A 15,892-nucleotide genomic window follows, 5' to 3' on the forward strand; every position below is an offset into this window, starting at 1 on the left:
GACAGAAGCTCACGATCGGGGGTCATAATCAGAGCCGGGATGAGCTCTGCGCGGGTTGGTTCTGGAGTACCATAGAGCGCTGGATTGGCAGGTATGTGTACAGTGATACAAAAGGTTTTAGGTGACATGTGACAGTGGACAGCGTGTGAAGCGTGTGCGCATGGTTTACTGTAGTACTGTAGTTAGTTATTTTTATTTTTGTTTTTTTATGTTTCATAGTATAGCTGCTTTTTATGTATCATTAGATCAAACATTAAACACAACCTATTTTTAAGTATTGAACCTTATTGTCTTGTTACATGTAAAATCTATTTGAATATCTCAAAACATCTTACACAATTATGAGAGTTACGATCAATACATTTACTTCAATTGTCATCCCTGATGTCAGTAGTTATAGGAGGATATGTAACATTTATATTTAAAACAACTGTCTAAACCCCAGCTCCTGCAGTCAATCATGAATCAGTGCTAATACAGCCTCTGCAGCTCAGTGACTGAATTCTGGAGGTTCTGAGCTTCACATGAGACATACTGTACTGAGAATGTACTGAGAATGAGAAAAACTTGTGTGTGTCCTCTATGTGCAGTCTATAGGCACAGGAAACAGGAAGAATAATTGCAATTTGATCATTCTTATCAAATTTCAAAGTGACACAACTGATATTATGTAAAACTTGTGAAAATGATATTGTAATATGCTAAATTAGAAGTTCCTCCTCACTGTTGGTGCTGTTCCTCAAACTGAAATACAACATTGTCCCCAAATAAAGAGAAGCCACTGATAAACAAACAAGTGTTTCCTGTAGCCAGTTTCACCGAGGGTCATGGCATGTGCAGTAAATGAGGGTTATTGTGGTTTAGTTTAGTTAGTTTAAACATATTTCTTAACATTTCTTCAGTGCATCTATTCATTCCACAGCCACATATACAGACAGTTGGTGGTGAGTTACTTTTGCAGGTGTGGTAGCTATAATGTCCTTACTGTTTAAGTGTGTACCTGAGGACACAACAGCAGTGTAAACTAAGTAAACAGGATTCAAATCACCAAACTTTGTAACCCAACCCTTGCTCTTCACACTCTACATGAATCACACTGCTGTTATGACACAATGTTTTAAACCAGTCAACAACAGTCACTAATTATTACTAGTATTACTTTTTTTTTTTAAATGGCCATTCAGATTTAATGTGCCCTCAGTATTTTTTTTACATTAATTTGCTCATTTTGGCACTATTATTATATTGCATTTTTGATCTGCTTTATAAATGAATACTCTCACTATCAACAGCTCTTTCAGTATTGAAGCTATTATATTTATCTGTAGCATTATCCTGTTAGGCCTTTAATGCACATTATGCCTTTGACAAATAGACAGTGTTTATTTGTTGTACATAAAATTACCTAACCACTCTTATTCAGATAAATAAATAAAAAAAACAAAACAAAACATTGTGCTATTATTTCCAGTAAGATAATGCCGACATTTATTTTTCCATTAGTCTTTTGTCAGTCAGCACATCAGATAGTGGCTGTTTCAGTGGTATGTGCGACTAACAGGCAGGTGCTCCTATTGTGTAACAGCTCCTATGTAAAACAGCTGAGGGAGGGGCACATTTCCCTGACTAATGTTGAACAAGTTTGTAAAAAAGAGTGACATAAAGTGTTCTATTTGTGGACCTGTAGTGTCGTCTGTGCACTGTAAGACAATGATGGAAGTTAGTGACAGAAATAGCATGTACACCTTGTACAAACTGTTGGGCAGTGTTTTTTTTTTATTTTATTTTTTTTTAGCACGGACTGTGTTTTAAAATGAGGTAACAGTTGTTATTCTGTGCAGCTACATCCTGATAATCATAATAATATCAATATTCTTTTGTATTTGTGCAAAGTAAAGAGTAGAATGATTTGTGCAATGTATCATTCAGAACTATCAAATTTTCCAAAATAATAATATTTTTCATTGAAATCTGGTGCTTTTGTTCATGTGTTTGCAGCTTCTTGTATGAGTGCCTGAGCTAATGGACCTTCCTTCGTATGACGAGGCAGAGCAGCACCCTCGGGCGCAGGGGCCAGGAGTGCTCCACATCCCTCCTCCTCCTACCTATGATGCTTCTGTGACCTTGCCCTCCACCCCACCCCCCTCTTATGGAGAAGCAGGTGTGACGTCATCTCACTGTGCACACATCATCAAGTTAAAGTTATTCTAGATGATTCAGAAATCCAATCAACCTGCTTTTATTCTTACTTACCTATATGTTTTGGCTCACAAGTTGGTGTAGTAATTTTAAGTTGAGAAGGATATGCAAAAAATAAAAAAATAAATAATTAATAAAGTGTATAAACACATGTCCAGTCAAGATGCAAATTAAATTATAACAAGTTTTGAAATACGTTTTCAGGTATTACATTTGCTTTATGTAAAAAATATATATTTGTGACTGTTTTGTGTTCTACAGTTGAGTTCGTGCCTGATCACTTTCCTGTGCTGACTGTGCCTGTGAGCCCTCGGCACAACACAGGGGTTTTCATCCACCCTGCCACAGAAGGTACCTCCTCTCCTCATCTTCTTCCCTCTCTTCTTCCTCTTACTTCTCTTCCTCCTTTTCTTCCCCTCACACATGAGCCTGGATCTGCTCTAACCTGTGCTGTGCTCCCCAGTGCCTGTGGTGGTGACCCAGTCCATCAGTGTGACTCAGAGCAGCCCTGTGGTCATATACCAGCCTCAGCCCGTGCCCCTGGTGGTGCCCTCCCAACTGACTGACAGCCCTGCCCACATACAGTGCCCTCACTGTGGGCGCACGGGTACCACTCTGGTGTCACATGTGCCCAGTGCGACCGCCTGGTGCTCATGCGCTCTGCTGGCGTTTATGGGGTGAGAACAAAACCAATTACATTGTTACGATTAGGACTGAGAATGTTCACGCCACATTCATGTGTAAATGGACAAATGACTGTGGTATTTTTCACTAAATTAAAGTAAAACTTTCCTTTCATTTCATTTCAGTTTCACTAATTGGTAATATAACATTAACATTAGTACACATTCCTTGTATTTTTTTGTGTTCTTGATATTTAAAATCCTTGATATTGAATTATTTTTGTCTGCCTTTATATTATAGCTTTATAAATTTCAGCTTTAATGTACAGCCCTTTGTTTAAAACTAGCTGGCAATGTGAATTTACAATATTATCATTGGGCTCTCCACTGCCTGTTTCCAAAACAATACTGCTCACTTATGAGGCATCTGTTGCACTGGCACATTAAATAGATGAGACAAAGACACAGCTGATGTTTGTGTGTTGCAGGTTGATCTGTGGCTTCTGCCTGATTCCACTGTTGGTTCGAAGCTGTCAGGACACACATCACTCCTGTCCACACTGCCACAGAGTGGTGCATGTTTACAAAAGTTGACCAACCCTATGAGCAAAGACAGGGTCAAACTCATACTGGACAGAATGTCATGGGCTGCTCCATAAAGGACTCTTCAAAGCAATGAAGGACATGCATTTTATTATTATTATTATTATATTAAAATATAATCATTTCCCACTTGAGCCTGTGTCACCCATGTCCCATTTTGACATTATCGTTAAATAACTTAAGGAATCTTATCTATCATGCTAATCCTGCTACTTGTAAACTGGATATTATACCTGCCTGTTTCATGAAGGAAATCTGTGACACTGTGGGCCCCGACATTGTATCCATTATGAACTGTTCATTCTCTTCTGATTGTTTCTCCTTTGGTTTTAAGATGCCATTGTTCAACCAGTCCTCAAGAAGCCGTCACTTTATCCCTCAGACCTGAACAATTTAAGGTCTATTTCCAATTTGTCCTTCTTGGGCAAAATTTTTGAGAACATTGCTGCCAGTCAATTGACTCAGCACATGAACAATAGTCATATTTTTGAAATGTTCCAATCTAGACTTCGTTCCAACCACGGAAACAGCCCTTATCAGTTAGAAATGATCTTCTTGTATCAGCTGACCAAGGTTTATGTTCAGTTTGAGTTTTGCTTGATTTATGTTCCACATTTGATACAGTTGATTATCTTGGTTCTCATCCTCGCTTAAGTCTTGTTCTTTCTCTGTTGTCCTGGGACAGTTCTCATCCCCTCCTCTATGGTGTTCCTCGAGGTTTCATTCTTGGCCCCATTTATTTCAATATATATGCCTCCCCTTGGCAAAATCATTCAAAAGCACAAAATCTATTACCATTTGAATGGACATAATACACAACTGTATCTTTCTCTGGGCAAGAATAACCACAGTTAGTACAACCCCTCAGCTGCCTCTCTGACATAAAAGATTGGACGTCCACTAACTTTCTGCTTTAAATGAGTCCGAAACAGAAATAATTGTATTTGGCCCAACTCACGTAACCCAACATTTTAATAAAACTCTTGGTATCTTGGCCCCTCTTGTAAAGCCATCAGCCCACGACTTAAGTGTTGACCTTAATTCACATATAACAAAGACTGTCCAATCACAATTTTAGCAAATTTTATTACTGTATGGCCAAAATTTAAAAAAATGTATTCCTTATGCAGACCTAGAGAGAGTCATTCAAGCATTGGGTCTTAGCCACTTGGATTACTGTAACACCCTCTATGCAGGTTTGAGTCAGAAATCCATCGCCCTTCTCCAGCTGGTGCAAAACTCGGCTGCACGTCTGCTAAACAATACAAAAAAAGCATCAGCACATAATTCCAATCCTTGCTGCATTGCACTGGCTCCCAGTAAATCTTAGAATTTACTTCAAAATACTGCTGATCACTTCTAAAGCCACGGCCTTGCTCCTACCTACATTGATGAGCAATTGTCACCATATGTCCCTGCCCCCTGCACTCCTCAGAGTAGATGCTCCTCGCTGTGCCTCCCTCCTGACTTCTGACCAAAGGGGACAGGACCTTTTCAGACAAAGCTCTGTAGCACACTGCCAGAGGAGATTAGACTATTGAACACTGTAGGTGCTTTTAAATCTAATTAAAAAACCCACTTTTATAGCATGGCTTACTTGTAATGTATTTTTAAAATATGTTTTCATTTTTATGTGTTATTGCTGCTAGATGTTTAATTACTGTTTTATTGTTTCTGTGTATGAGATATTTACATGTTGTGAAGCACTTTGTAACTAGTTTTTGAAAAAAAGCTATACAAATAAAGTTGTGTTATTATTATTATTATTATTATTATTATTAGCAGTAGTAGTAGTAGTAGTAGTAGTAGTAGTAGTAGTAGTAGTAGTAGTAGTAGTAGTAGTAGTAGTAGTAGTGGTAGTAGTAGTAGTAGTAGTAGTAGTAGTAGTAGTATTTCATTACCCCTGGATGGATTTACACAGTTGTATAGTTGCACATATCATTTATATTTAGCCTAAAGAATGCTTTTTGCTTCAGAACTGACCTCTTGGATGAGTGGCCAAACATTTTGTCCAGTTGATAGAATTGAATTTTGTAATGAAACCTGCCTGGATGACTGAGGGATTACACAGACATGCACCTCAGAACAAAAAGATTTTGAAGTGTTACTATTATTATTGTGTGTCTTATAAAATATATAGTTTTCTCTCTATCATGTTGATAATTGAATAATTGAATAAATGTTTTACAGCTAGTATATATATATATATATATATATATATATATATATATATATATATATATATATATATATGCACAGGCACTCAACAACAGGTGCGTATTCTGGCTCCTTTTTCTTACTTTTGTACAAATAGCTTTTTACAGAATTATTGAGCATAAACAGCTGTATAGTAAATTACTGGGTCTTAAATACATGTAAACACTACTAGCTGTACACAAACATGATTCCTTTCCTTTTATGTGCTATTGTCCTTTTTTATGGCCTGCATGATACTGTTTTGAATAATGGTCAAAGTTCATTAGATATTAGTGACATAAATGATTTGACAGCAGCCAATCGCAGGTATACAGCAGAGCAGATAGAGAAGTTAATCAGCTACAAACCTGGGCCGAGCTCAGATAACAAGCACTCACACTTCCTATCTGTATTCTTTTTCAGTCATCTACACTGGTCATCACTGTCCGCTGTGAGCACCCCAGGAAGACATGAGGGACAAGAGCCTGATCATTCTGGGGGTCGTGACCTTTTGTGTGTGCGTGTCTACTGCAGTGGAGGAGGATATTCTACAGCTCAACAACGGCAACTTCAATAAGGCTTTGAGGGAGCACAGTGAGCTGCTGGTGCACTTCTGTGAGTTACAATAGGATAGATTTACTTCAGATGGTAATGGTGGGAATTCTATGTAATTCTATCAGCTGGTTTTAGGGTGAAGACGTTGCACCACTCATCCAAGCGGCGTCAGTTCTGGTCAGCTTACTGGTGGGACACTGCCTTATATCTGTCTGACTAACACACATTTGTTTATGGTTCCTGTTTGTTAGCTAGGTCTATTGAACTACACTAAATGTGAACTGTCCCTCATATTTTGTATATTTTTTGGTGGTTTCACACCTATTAGCATACTGGCTATTGTTTTCACTGTTTAGATTTTGGTCTGAGGATTGATAAACAAAGAAGACAACCAATCTGTATATACATGTGTTTCCTCTAGACGTCCCCATGACTGCAGATGTCCATAAAGTGTCTGAGGCCTTTCAGGAAGCAGCTGCAGAACTTCAGGGGTCAGAGGTCAGGTTTGCCATGGTGGATATAGTAAACGAGAAAGACTTGGCTAAAAAGCTGAACGCCACAGAGCCCCCCTTCATAAGACTGTACCTGTCTGGAGACAAGCACAATCCTGTACCATGCCCTGGTAAGTTACATACACCAACAAACTACTGTGTGGGACATCAGCAATGGCACTGGCCCTATCCTGCAATAGCTCTGTAACGTGATGTGGACTCCAAACTAGGGATCTCAAGATAACCAGTAATTATAATTGTGATTATTTAGATCATCAGTATAGTTGTAACAAGCTAAAAAAAAAGTTTTTTTTCACTCCTGCGATTGGATTGGAGAAGCATAGTGGTTGTAGAGTTATTTTTTCTATGCAAAGATTATGTTGTTCTGTCTGTTAGTTTAAGAACTTCAATAATGTGTCTGTTCTTCAAACATGAGTAAAATAATATTAGTTTTTCCTGATTGTAGTTCCTAAGACGTCCTCCTCCATCCTGACCTGGCTAAAGAGGAGGGCGGGCTCTCCTACTGACATCATCACAGACAACATCCAATCAGATGACCTGCTGGTGGTTGGGTTCTTTAAAGTAATAACCATTTGAATTTCATGATCTTCACACTGAATTGATTAATCCTTGTGTGTAGCTAAATGACCAGCTAGCTCTTGTCCTTCCTCTACTCCACTTTAGACCCATGTTGGTTGCAATATTTCCATTAGCCAGACTCATTCCTGTAGATGAATCAACTACATATCTTGCCATATGCCTCTATGACGGCCCCTATGGTTCTGTCTTAGTTATAACTAATTGAGAGGTGTGACATGGATGTGCTGGAGCGTAGCACATCCAGACAGCTGCAAAAGTGACCTGGCCAGTCAGTACCACACACATTAACAAAACTTTACAAAGTCGAGTGGGTCTGAAACTGTATCCTGTTTCCCTGATTCCAGAGGATCCAGAGGCCAATCAGAGAGACACACACTCCGGTCATGTCAAAACTAGCATGGCTGCTTATGAGTAAAAAAGGAAAAAATAACAAAGACAACTTAAAATATGGGGCGGATTTCTGCAGAATCAACAATCGAAGCACCAAACTCTTATTCGCCTCCAGTAAAAGAAGTTATACATTTCCTTCTGAATTTAGAGAGGCCTTTTGTATTTGAGAAATGTCTAATTGTATTTCTTCATAGGAGCTGAATGATGCTTACATCCAGGTGTTTTATGAGGCAGCAATAGACCTCCCTGAACTGACCTTCGCCCTGACCCAGAATAAGGATGTCGTCAGTAAATATGACCTTGTGGATGATGTCATTTTGGTGCTTAAAAAGGTACAAAACAGAGAGCAGCTGATAGTGATGTAAGAGAGATCATATTCATAATACTACAATTGTCCCTATTTATAGTATCAAATAATAAATGTTTAAAATAACATTATGTTGTTGTATTTAGTGTTGCATTAATGGACAGACATCATCGATAATAATCTTACCCATGCTTACCACTTGCCAGGCCTTTTTAAACATTTTCACTTGAATTTTAAATAATGTTGTACTAATAACAAAGTATTTAAGTCATAGGGACTAGATTTTTTGTCCCCATAAGAGAGGCAGGTCACAATGTTCTAAATATCTGCCCATACTCTCTCTCACTCACTAAATGATGGGCATTAGTGTTAATGAAAATTTTGTTTACCAATACTAATCATAATAGTACAATAATGATGTAGCATTAGATAATTATTTTGTGAGTTGATTATACCATAGTGATTTCACTGGCCAGATATGTCATGTTGATGCAGTAATATTACATTGTGTGTGTGTTGCAGTCCAGGCTGATGCAGGCTTACAGAATGAGGCCGGAGACGACTAAAGAGGAGCTCATTTTGTTTATTACCGTCTTCCAGATGGACCCAGTCACTGAATATTCAGGAGAGGTAAATAAATGTTGCTTAAATAGACTGCAAACTAGCATAGTTTTTCAAGTGAATGTATTTATTTAAGGAGGTTGTTGGTGGCTTCCCTTACTATGTCAGGTATGTCAATTTTTACCTTCCTTTTGACCTTTTTCGATATTAAATGTCTTATATTACAGAAAAGGAATTCTTGTGAGCTCTAAGCCATGTTATAATGCATCAAAAACACTCCCGAAGTTGTGCTTTGTTTCATTCACACATGTTTGAGTAATCTTTTATTATTAGTCTGTCTACATCTCCAAAGCCAAAAAGCTTGTGATGTCATGAAGCGGTAGTTTTCAAGTTAACTTCTCCTTTTACCTTTAGTTCAGTAGAGATTGGCAATTCTAGGGCTGAAATTATCCAAATGATTCTAGTGAAGGTATGTGGAGTATAAAACACAATGTGGCACTTCTTGTACATGGAAGAAAATAGCATAATGTAGACCCTTTAATAATTGAGAATTAAGATGGGAGGCATGCTGTCATGGTTTATATAATACCATCATTGTTAAAAATATGTGAATTATGTTTGATATTTAAAAAGTGGTTTAGATAACCTCTTTTATTTTGTGTTTACTATTTCGATATTAAGGCAAAAAAATAAAAAAATAAATAAAATAAGTATTTTGTTTCAGACTGCTTCACAGATCTTGAGCTCTCCCATTCCAAACCATGCACTTTTATTCATCAGTAAAACATCTCCAGATTATGAAAAGATATATATCGCCTTCAACCGCTCTGCTGCTGCCTTCAGGTTAAAAGTAAGTTCTGACAATTCTTCTACTGATGCAATTATTCTCAGGGATGGGTAGAGGAGCCAACAATTGTAATATTGATAATGAGTAAGAAAGAGTAATGTCAAAATAATAATAAATTACTCAAGTAAGAGTAAAAAATGTATTTAGGAAAAATACCATTCAAGCAAGAGTAACAAGATTGTCAGGCTGTGACATCTGAATTTGAAGGACAAAACATTAAATAAGGCACAAAATCTGGTATTTTCATAGATTAACACAGATGAAAAAAACAAAATTATATCTATCATATCATACTCTGAAAAGTACAGTTACTCAAGTAGATGTGAGTACTTCCCGCTTCTGACAGCTCTTCTACTGTGGTAATAAATATGAATAGTGAACTAGTGTTTTGGTAATTCTTTATTTACATGCCAGATTTTGTTTGTCCTGGTGAATGTGGATGAGTCCCGGAACGGCCGCCTCCTGGAATACTTCAGAGTGCGAGACTTCGAGGCTCCTCTGATCAGAATAGTGAACCTGACTGATCATGTGACCTACCAGCTGCCCTCGCTCACTCTGGATGTGGACACCATCGGCGGCTTCTGTCAGGACTATCTAAATCGCATTGCTAAGGTACCTTCTACTAATGTTTTCACACGGGATTGATACCAAGGATGACAGTAAAAAACACTCTGTCTTTAAATGATAGAATGAGATTTTCAACATTAAATAATAGTACTTTCTTCTATATTACCACATGATCCAATCTGTGTAATCCCTCAGTCGTCCAGGCATGTTCCATAGTGGTCCATGGGTGTCTATGTCTATGCATTTGTGTGGCCTTATATTTTTTCAGACACAGCTCAAGATCATTCTAAAAATATTCAGGAAATGTTCATTGCGGGCCTGTGAATGTGACTTTTTTAGTATTGATACCTGCTCAAATGAGTGTCTAGTATTAGTATCGATTAGTATCTCTTTTCAACTCTATTTTCTACATACTTTATGAGGATTACTACCTGTTCCCCTTTTGGTTTATTGAATAGTAAGATTGAGCAATATGGTAAAAATTCTAAGCAGAGTATATTATGTTATGTGAATTTTCATTTACATGTTTTCATTGCTGAAAGATGAGCGTGTTAAATTATAAAATCAACATGTTTGACTCTTTTTTTTTGTAATAGGAAGTAACTACAAATAAGTGAGCAGAGATAGGGGATAGGCACATTTTTTAAGCCTCAAACCTCAAATGTAAGACACTACAGGAGTACTGAATCTATGTAAATATAACCCTGTTGTAATGTGTTTAAATGCTCATTAAAGTTGATTTTACATCATAAGTCCCATAGAAGGTACAATCTGTAAGTCTCGTTATATCTAGTTAAACATTGATATTAGTGATAGCAACCGAAAAATTCAGAACTAAAGAAGCTGCTTGGATGAGCAGCGAAACATTTTCACTCTAAAACTTTTGTCCAGTTGATAGAATTTAATTTTTCGGTTGCTATGGATCATATCTGGACAAGTGAGCAAATGCACAGACATTGTAAGTGATGCTTTTTAAACATTCAGAGAGGCTGCACTAACGTTTCAAACATATTTTCCATATTTTTGTGTCCACAGCCAAAGCTGCAGAGTGAGCCTGTTCCAGAGGGGTGGGAACAGGAGCCGGTGAAACAGCTGGTGGGGTCCACTCTAGAGAAAGTGGCTTTTCACCCAAACAAGACCGTCTTTGTCCTCTTTTGTATGTAGTGCAAGAGCGTCATACATGTCCTGATTTCTTACATTGAACACATTTTAAAATGTAATAACCAAAGATGGTACACGGGGGTTTGTATAAATATACTTAGATAACTTACATTTTTTATATGCTATTTCAGGCAATAACTCTACTCAACATCTAACTTTAAAATGATTTGTCCAGACCTGCCATACAGCCCACAGTCCCGCGCTGTGTTCCCGCTGTGGGAGGAGTTGGCAGAGGCGTTTGAGGACCAGGAGGATGTGGTAATCGCTCGTATGGATGCCTCTGCCAATGACATCAACATGTCTATGCACCGCCAGTACCCCTCGTTCTGCCTCTTTCCTGCTCTGTACGCTGAAAGGGTCAGTCACTTTGTGTATCAAAGTATAATATAATATTGCAACTTACATGACTGTGGAATATTAATTAATATGGATATGATACACAAATCTAAAAAATAAATAAATACATATTTGTAAAAAAAATATAAATAATTTAGCAAGTAATCTAAATCTAAATAACATAGCTATTTTTTTTATTGACACCCAACAAAACACGACTATGTTGGATCACGAATCCACAGGACAGGAGCACAGGAGTGTCAAACACATTTTATATCAGCCATATCAGCAAAATGGCTGCCGTCAAAGGGCCAGAAGTAAAATAAATGTAACTACTTTTTAAACTTGTTAATTAACTGCTTCTGTATTTATTACTTATTCAAGTTACAAATATTGCATATACGTTTGCAAAGATGTAAAAATATGGCTGTGTAACTGTGTATCTCCTGATAAAATGATATTTTAAGACCATCATACCTTTTAATTTATCCTGTCGAGGGCCACATAAAATGATGTGGAGGGCCACATTTGGCCCTCTGGCCTTGAGTTTGACACATGTGGTGTAGCACATACAACATCAAGTCAATGGGGTGTGGCACAGAGCAGAGCTGGAGGAGCCGTCCACTGTCCAGTGGTGATGACCTCTGCTCTTATCTGTCCGTGTGTCTTCAGGACTTGTGGGACTGGTGTGTTTGCTAACAGTCTGTACTATACAGTTCCCCATTTGAATGGCACTAAGCAGTGGATTATGGGAGATTCACACCTACCCTAGACTACAGACTAGGGCAATTACTGAACCTATCTTTAAATCTCTCTGAAGAAAGCCGTTGTCATCGCTCAGTTTGGCAAAATCCACACCTGCCTCACTATAAGAAAATCTAAATATTAGAATTTGTAAAAGTCCATTGATTAAAGTACTGTGAGAATTTTCCAAACAAATACTTAGAATCACAATGGGTCTTGTTTTTGTTCTTCTTCCAGGTGGTAGTTTACACTGGTAAGCACCAACTGAAGCACCTGGTAAAGTTTGTACATAAAGAAATGGAGAAAGCCAAAAAAGACAGAGTTAAGGTAAATACAATTAACTCACCAGAATCTGTTATTACCCATTTTGGTGTTTTATCATTGTTGTTTATCTTATGTTGTATGTTCTATGACTGCAGGAAGATGAAGACAGAAGGAAATACATGGATTCCTTGAGAGAAGAAGAAGCCAAAAAAGCCAACCAAAGTAAAGACGAGCTTTAACAAAGCTTAAATGTGGCAACAGCACAAGACATAAAATGCCCTTAACCACCCCATTTGGAGAAATCTGCCTTTTTACATTATTAAAATGTTTTAAGAAGTTAAGCAGAAGTTTGTGTATTTTTTAATTCATGTTTATTTTGTCCCTATTTATGATTCACAAACGTGGGTAGTATTTATATTAGCCCATTTGAGTAACACTATAGCCAACCGAGCAGGTAATACATGATTTTACATGAGGAGGCCACTTAATACTTTGAAGTAAGCAAACAGTTGTACTCTTTCTTGAATAAACATTTTGGTTGTTATCTCCTATGTAAGTGATAAGTGATTTTATGATTTATTTTGACATGAGATCATTTCAGTCTTTCAATTTATAGTCTTTTTTTTTTTTTTTTTAGGAATAAGTTACCGAAATGTGCTTATTTGCTATTCTTATGTTTCAAGAATATATGTTATACCAGATAGGCCTTGGTCAATAAAGTTGTTTCACTAAAATGACCGGATTTCTACTTAAGTGTTTATATTTAATGATTTTAATTATTTTGTTGTGGCTCTATATTTCAAGGCTACTTATTTTTAATTGTTCTGTTATTTGTATTAATTTCATGGCTCCTCAGTCCACCTCTGTCTAAAAGTAAAGAGTTTGTCCTAAAGTCATTTAACAGTGAGAGTCACGTCTGTGCGTTGGTCTGTAGCAACAGAGCCGAGGGGCCCATATAAACATCTGTTTACACTTGAACGTGAGTGGGATACCTGTACAAAACTGTGATATTCATGTGTCTTTAAGGCTGAAACACCTCATCTCAGCTGTTTCAGTGTCAGGAACAGTTTCTAAGACTTTGTTAACAGTTTTGAAGGTTTGGCAAATGCTTAAACTTCAATCAGCTCTGATCCATGGTTCACCCTGCCCGCCTGGACGAGGACAACGTGGACCTTTTCCCTGGAGGTTAAATTAAATCATTTAAATATTGATGAATATGGAAAAAATTTGCTAAACGCTACATGATATTAAAAGTTTTGTCCAACTATTTTATAAATGTTTAGGCCAAGTGGTTTTGTTGCCAAGTTTGTGAAATGATTCATCTGAGTTATGAGTTATGACGATCGACAATTTATTCTTGAGGTCTGATTAGCTGGTAAAAACGTACCAATTTTCTTGGGAAAAGTTATCGAAGCATTTACTGGAAATCTGCAGTATCTTTGTTTGTGGGTGTCAAAATGTATCTGCACTTCAGAGCAATTTTCGCAGAAAAGATGGTGCCCGTCAGAAAAGATGACGCCCATTCTAAATTAGCATCTTCACAGAAATGTACATTTTATTTAGAAAGAGATCATGTGATGAGGTTTTCATTGAATTGTGTTTGAGTTTTTGCACTGGATGGGGTTACTGCACGCTGACAGTTATAGTGAGGACTTGTGCAGGAGAAGGCAAATAGACTAGACTGTGTAGAATCTGCTAACACAAACTGTGAGCCTTTATTTAGAGCTAAAAACCCTGTTAATGTAATAAGGCTAATCAAATACAAGACCTTCAGGCGGTGAGCCGAGGAAAAAGTAATTATGTAGAATGACTTTTGTGTAAATGTTCAACTGAATCCATGTACTAGCTACAATAGGCAAGAATATCTTTGTATCAGCAAATTGTTAATGTTGTAAAATGTCAAATATTGCAGTGGCTCTGGACCCATGGGACACTCCAGAGGATCCTCCTCTCGCTGACTTCTCAGACGAGGATGAGGTGCGGTATAGGTAGGTGGTTGGTTCCGTTTCGGGTTCACTGATGAAAATCAAGAGGTGGAAGACGTGCTGACAGCGTGGGAAGCAGGTCTCTTTGAGGAGGACAGCAATGATGACATGGACGTTGAGGGTGAAGAGGACATGGACATGACCAGAGTGAACCACCTTCTGGAGAGGCTTTTGGTGTTTTTTGCTGGCATCCCTTCGGAGAACTTTTGGGCCCCCTGGTACCAGAGCACCGCTAATGCTGTGGATGTGGATGGAGAAGAGGATGATCATGATTCAGTGGACTTTTGGACCTTTTCGGTCCAGAGAGCTCCTCCTGTTCAAAGTGTGGCTGTGGAGAGAGAAGAGGACAATCAGTGTGTCCCTTCAGTGGAGTTTTGGGCTGCGACTCCTTCTGCTCAAGCTGTGGAAGTTCCTCAGTGGCAAGCAGAAAGCCCATCTCCAGCACCCAGACTCGACTGTGAAGCCCCCCTCATGCCCTCCTCTCCCACTGCTCCTCAGTCTCCAACTGTGAGTCCTGCTCTGGACTTTCTGCCTTTTGGTGGATCCAAGCGTGACACGGATGAAGAGCCCAGCTCCAAAAGGTCGTGCCTCTCCTCCTCTGGGGACAGCCCTTCTGCTGGGACGTCCAGGAGCATCACGCGTTACTTCCACTACCCCCACCTCTAAGACTCTGTGCTTGGAAACGCCATAACGGCCGCATCTGCCACCTACAGCACTGCTGATTTAATGTCGTGTACATAGTTTTTACACTTTTTAGGAGTGTTGTTTGTTAAAAAAAAAAAAAAAAAAGGGAAATCAAGGAATAGGGCATAGGATTTGAAAACGTTGACAAAAAATAAATAAATTGAATTGTAATTGAACGTAAGTCACATTTTGTTTGTTTTCTGTGGACTTTATACTTTTATTTTGTTATAAATTGAATTAGTCTACTGACTTAGAACTGGTGGGACACTCCCTGTGTGTTTTCTTTGTTGTGTTTTAATTGTACATTTCATATTTATGTAATAAAATATTGTACTTGCTTCTTTGCAAGTACAATATTGTTAAAAAAGTCTGTGTTTTATGAAGTAAATAATATTATAAAGGAATTAGGAGAAGGCTCTTCAGAATGTACAAAGAGGCTGATGGTTGTTCACTTAAGATGAGCCTTAGGTGACCTTCCTCCATGTGTATGTGTTATCATATGGGTGTCCAGAAATATGTTCTAAACTCTAGAACATATTTCTAGAGTATATATATATATATGAGTATATATATATATATATATATATATATATATATATATATATATATATATATATATATATATATATATATATATATATATATATATATATATATATATATATATATATATATATATATGAGTATATATATATATATATATATATATATATATATATATATATGAGTATATATATATATATATATATATATATATATATATATATATATATATATAT

The 15,892-nt window shown here is 37.5% G+C and overlaps 2 protein-coding genes across 2 annotated transcripts; both read left to right on the forward strand.

Annotated features, from left to right (window-relative positions):
• Positions 1 to 5,002, forward strand: si:dkeyp-75b4.8 (lipopolysaccharide-induced tumor necrosis factor-alpha factor). The gene is made up of 5 exons (XM_033965120.2): positions 1 to 91; positions 1,999 to 2,161; positions 2,461 to 2,550; positions 2,663 to 2,876; positions 3,311 to 5,002. Exons 2-5 carry the CDS (start codon positions 2,023 to 2,025, stop codon positions 3,414 to 3,416), a joined length of 549 nt encoding a protein of 182 aa, XP_033821011.1. The 5' UTR covers positions 1 to 91; positions 1,999 to 2,022; the 3' UTR covers positions 3,417 to 5,002.
• A 1,033-nt stretch (positions 5,003 to 6,035) lies between these two features.
• Positions 6,036 to 12,912, forward strand: zgc:136472 (uncharacterized protein LOC678514 homolog). The gene is made up of 11 exons (XM_033970531.2): positions 6,036 to 6,236; positions 6,598 to 6,798; positions 7,134 to 7,249; positions 7,852 to 7,989; positions 8,487 to 8,594; positions 9,250 to 9,375; positions 9,787 to 9,984; positions 10,975 to 11,095; positions 11,276 to 11,457; positions 12,418 to 12,507; positions 12,600 to 12,912. Exons 1-11 carry the CDS (start codon positions 6,092 to 6,094, stop codon positions 12,681 to 12,683), a joined length of 1,509 nt encoding a protein of 502 aa, XP_033826422.1. The 5' UTR covers positions 6,036 to 6,091; the 3' UTR covers positions 12,684 to 12,912.
• The last annotated feature ends 2,980 nt before the right edge of the window (positions 12,913 to 15,892 follow it).

Source organism: Periophthalmus magnuspinnatus, chromosome 1, assembly GCF_009829125.3.
Source record: "Periophthalmus magnuspinnatus isolate fPerMag1 chromosome 1, fPerMag1.2.pri, whole genome shotgun sequence".
Lineage (NCBI taxonomy): Eukaryota > Metazoa > Chordata > Actinopteri > Gobiiformes > Gobiidae > Periophthalmus > Periophthalmus magnuspinnatus.

Excerpts from the sequence above, each read along its gene's own strand:
- si:dkeyp-75b4.8 (XM_033965120.2), top strand. The coding sequence starts at position 2,023 with ATGGACCTTCCTTCGTATGACGAGGCAGAGCAGCACCCTCGGGCGCAG. Across the intron at positions 2,162-2,460 it reads CCCCTCTTATGGAGAAGCAG|TTGAGTTCGTGCCTGATCAC; the intron begins GTGTGACGTCAT and ends TGTGTTCTACAG. Across the intron at positions 2,877-3,310 it reads GCTCTGCTGGCGTTTATGGG|GTTGATCTGTGGCTTCTGCC; the intron begins GTGAGAACAAAA and ends TGTGTGTTGCAG.
- zgc:136472 (XM_033970531.2), top strand. The coding sequence starts at position 6,092 with ATGAGGGACAAGAGCCTGATCATTCTGGGGGTCGTGACCTTTTGTGTG. Across the intron at positions 6,799-7,133 it reads CAATCCTGTACCATGCCCTG|TTCCTAAGACGTCCTCCTCC; the intron begins GTAAGTTACATA and ends TCCTGATTGTAG. Across the intron at positions 11,458-12,417 it reads CTGCTCTGTACGCTGAAAGG|GTGGTAGTTTACACTGGTAA; the intron begins GTCAGTCACTTT and ends TTCTTCTTCCAG.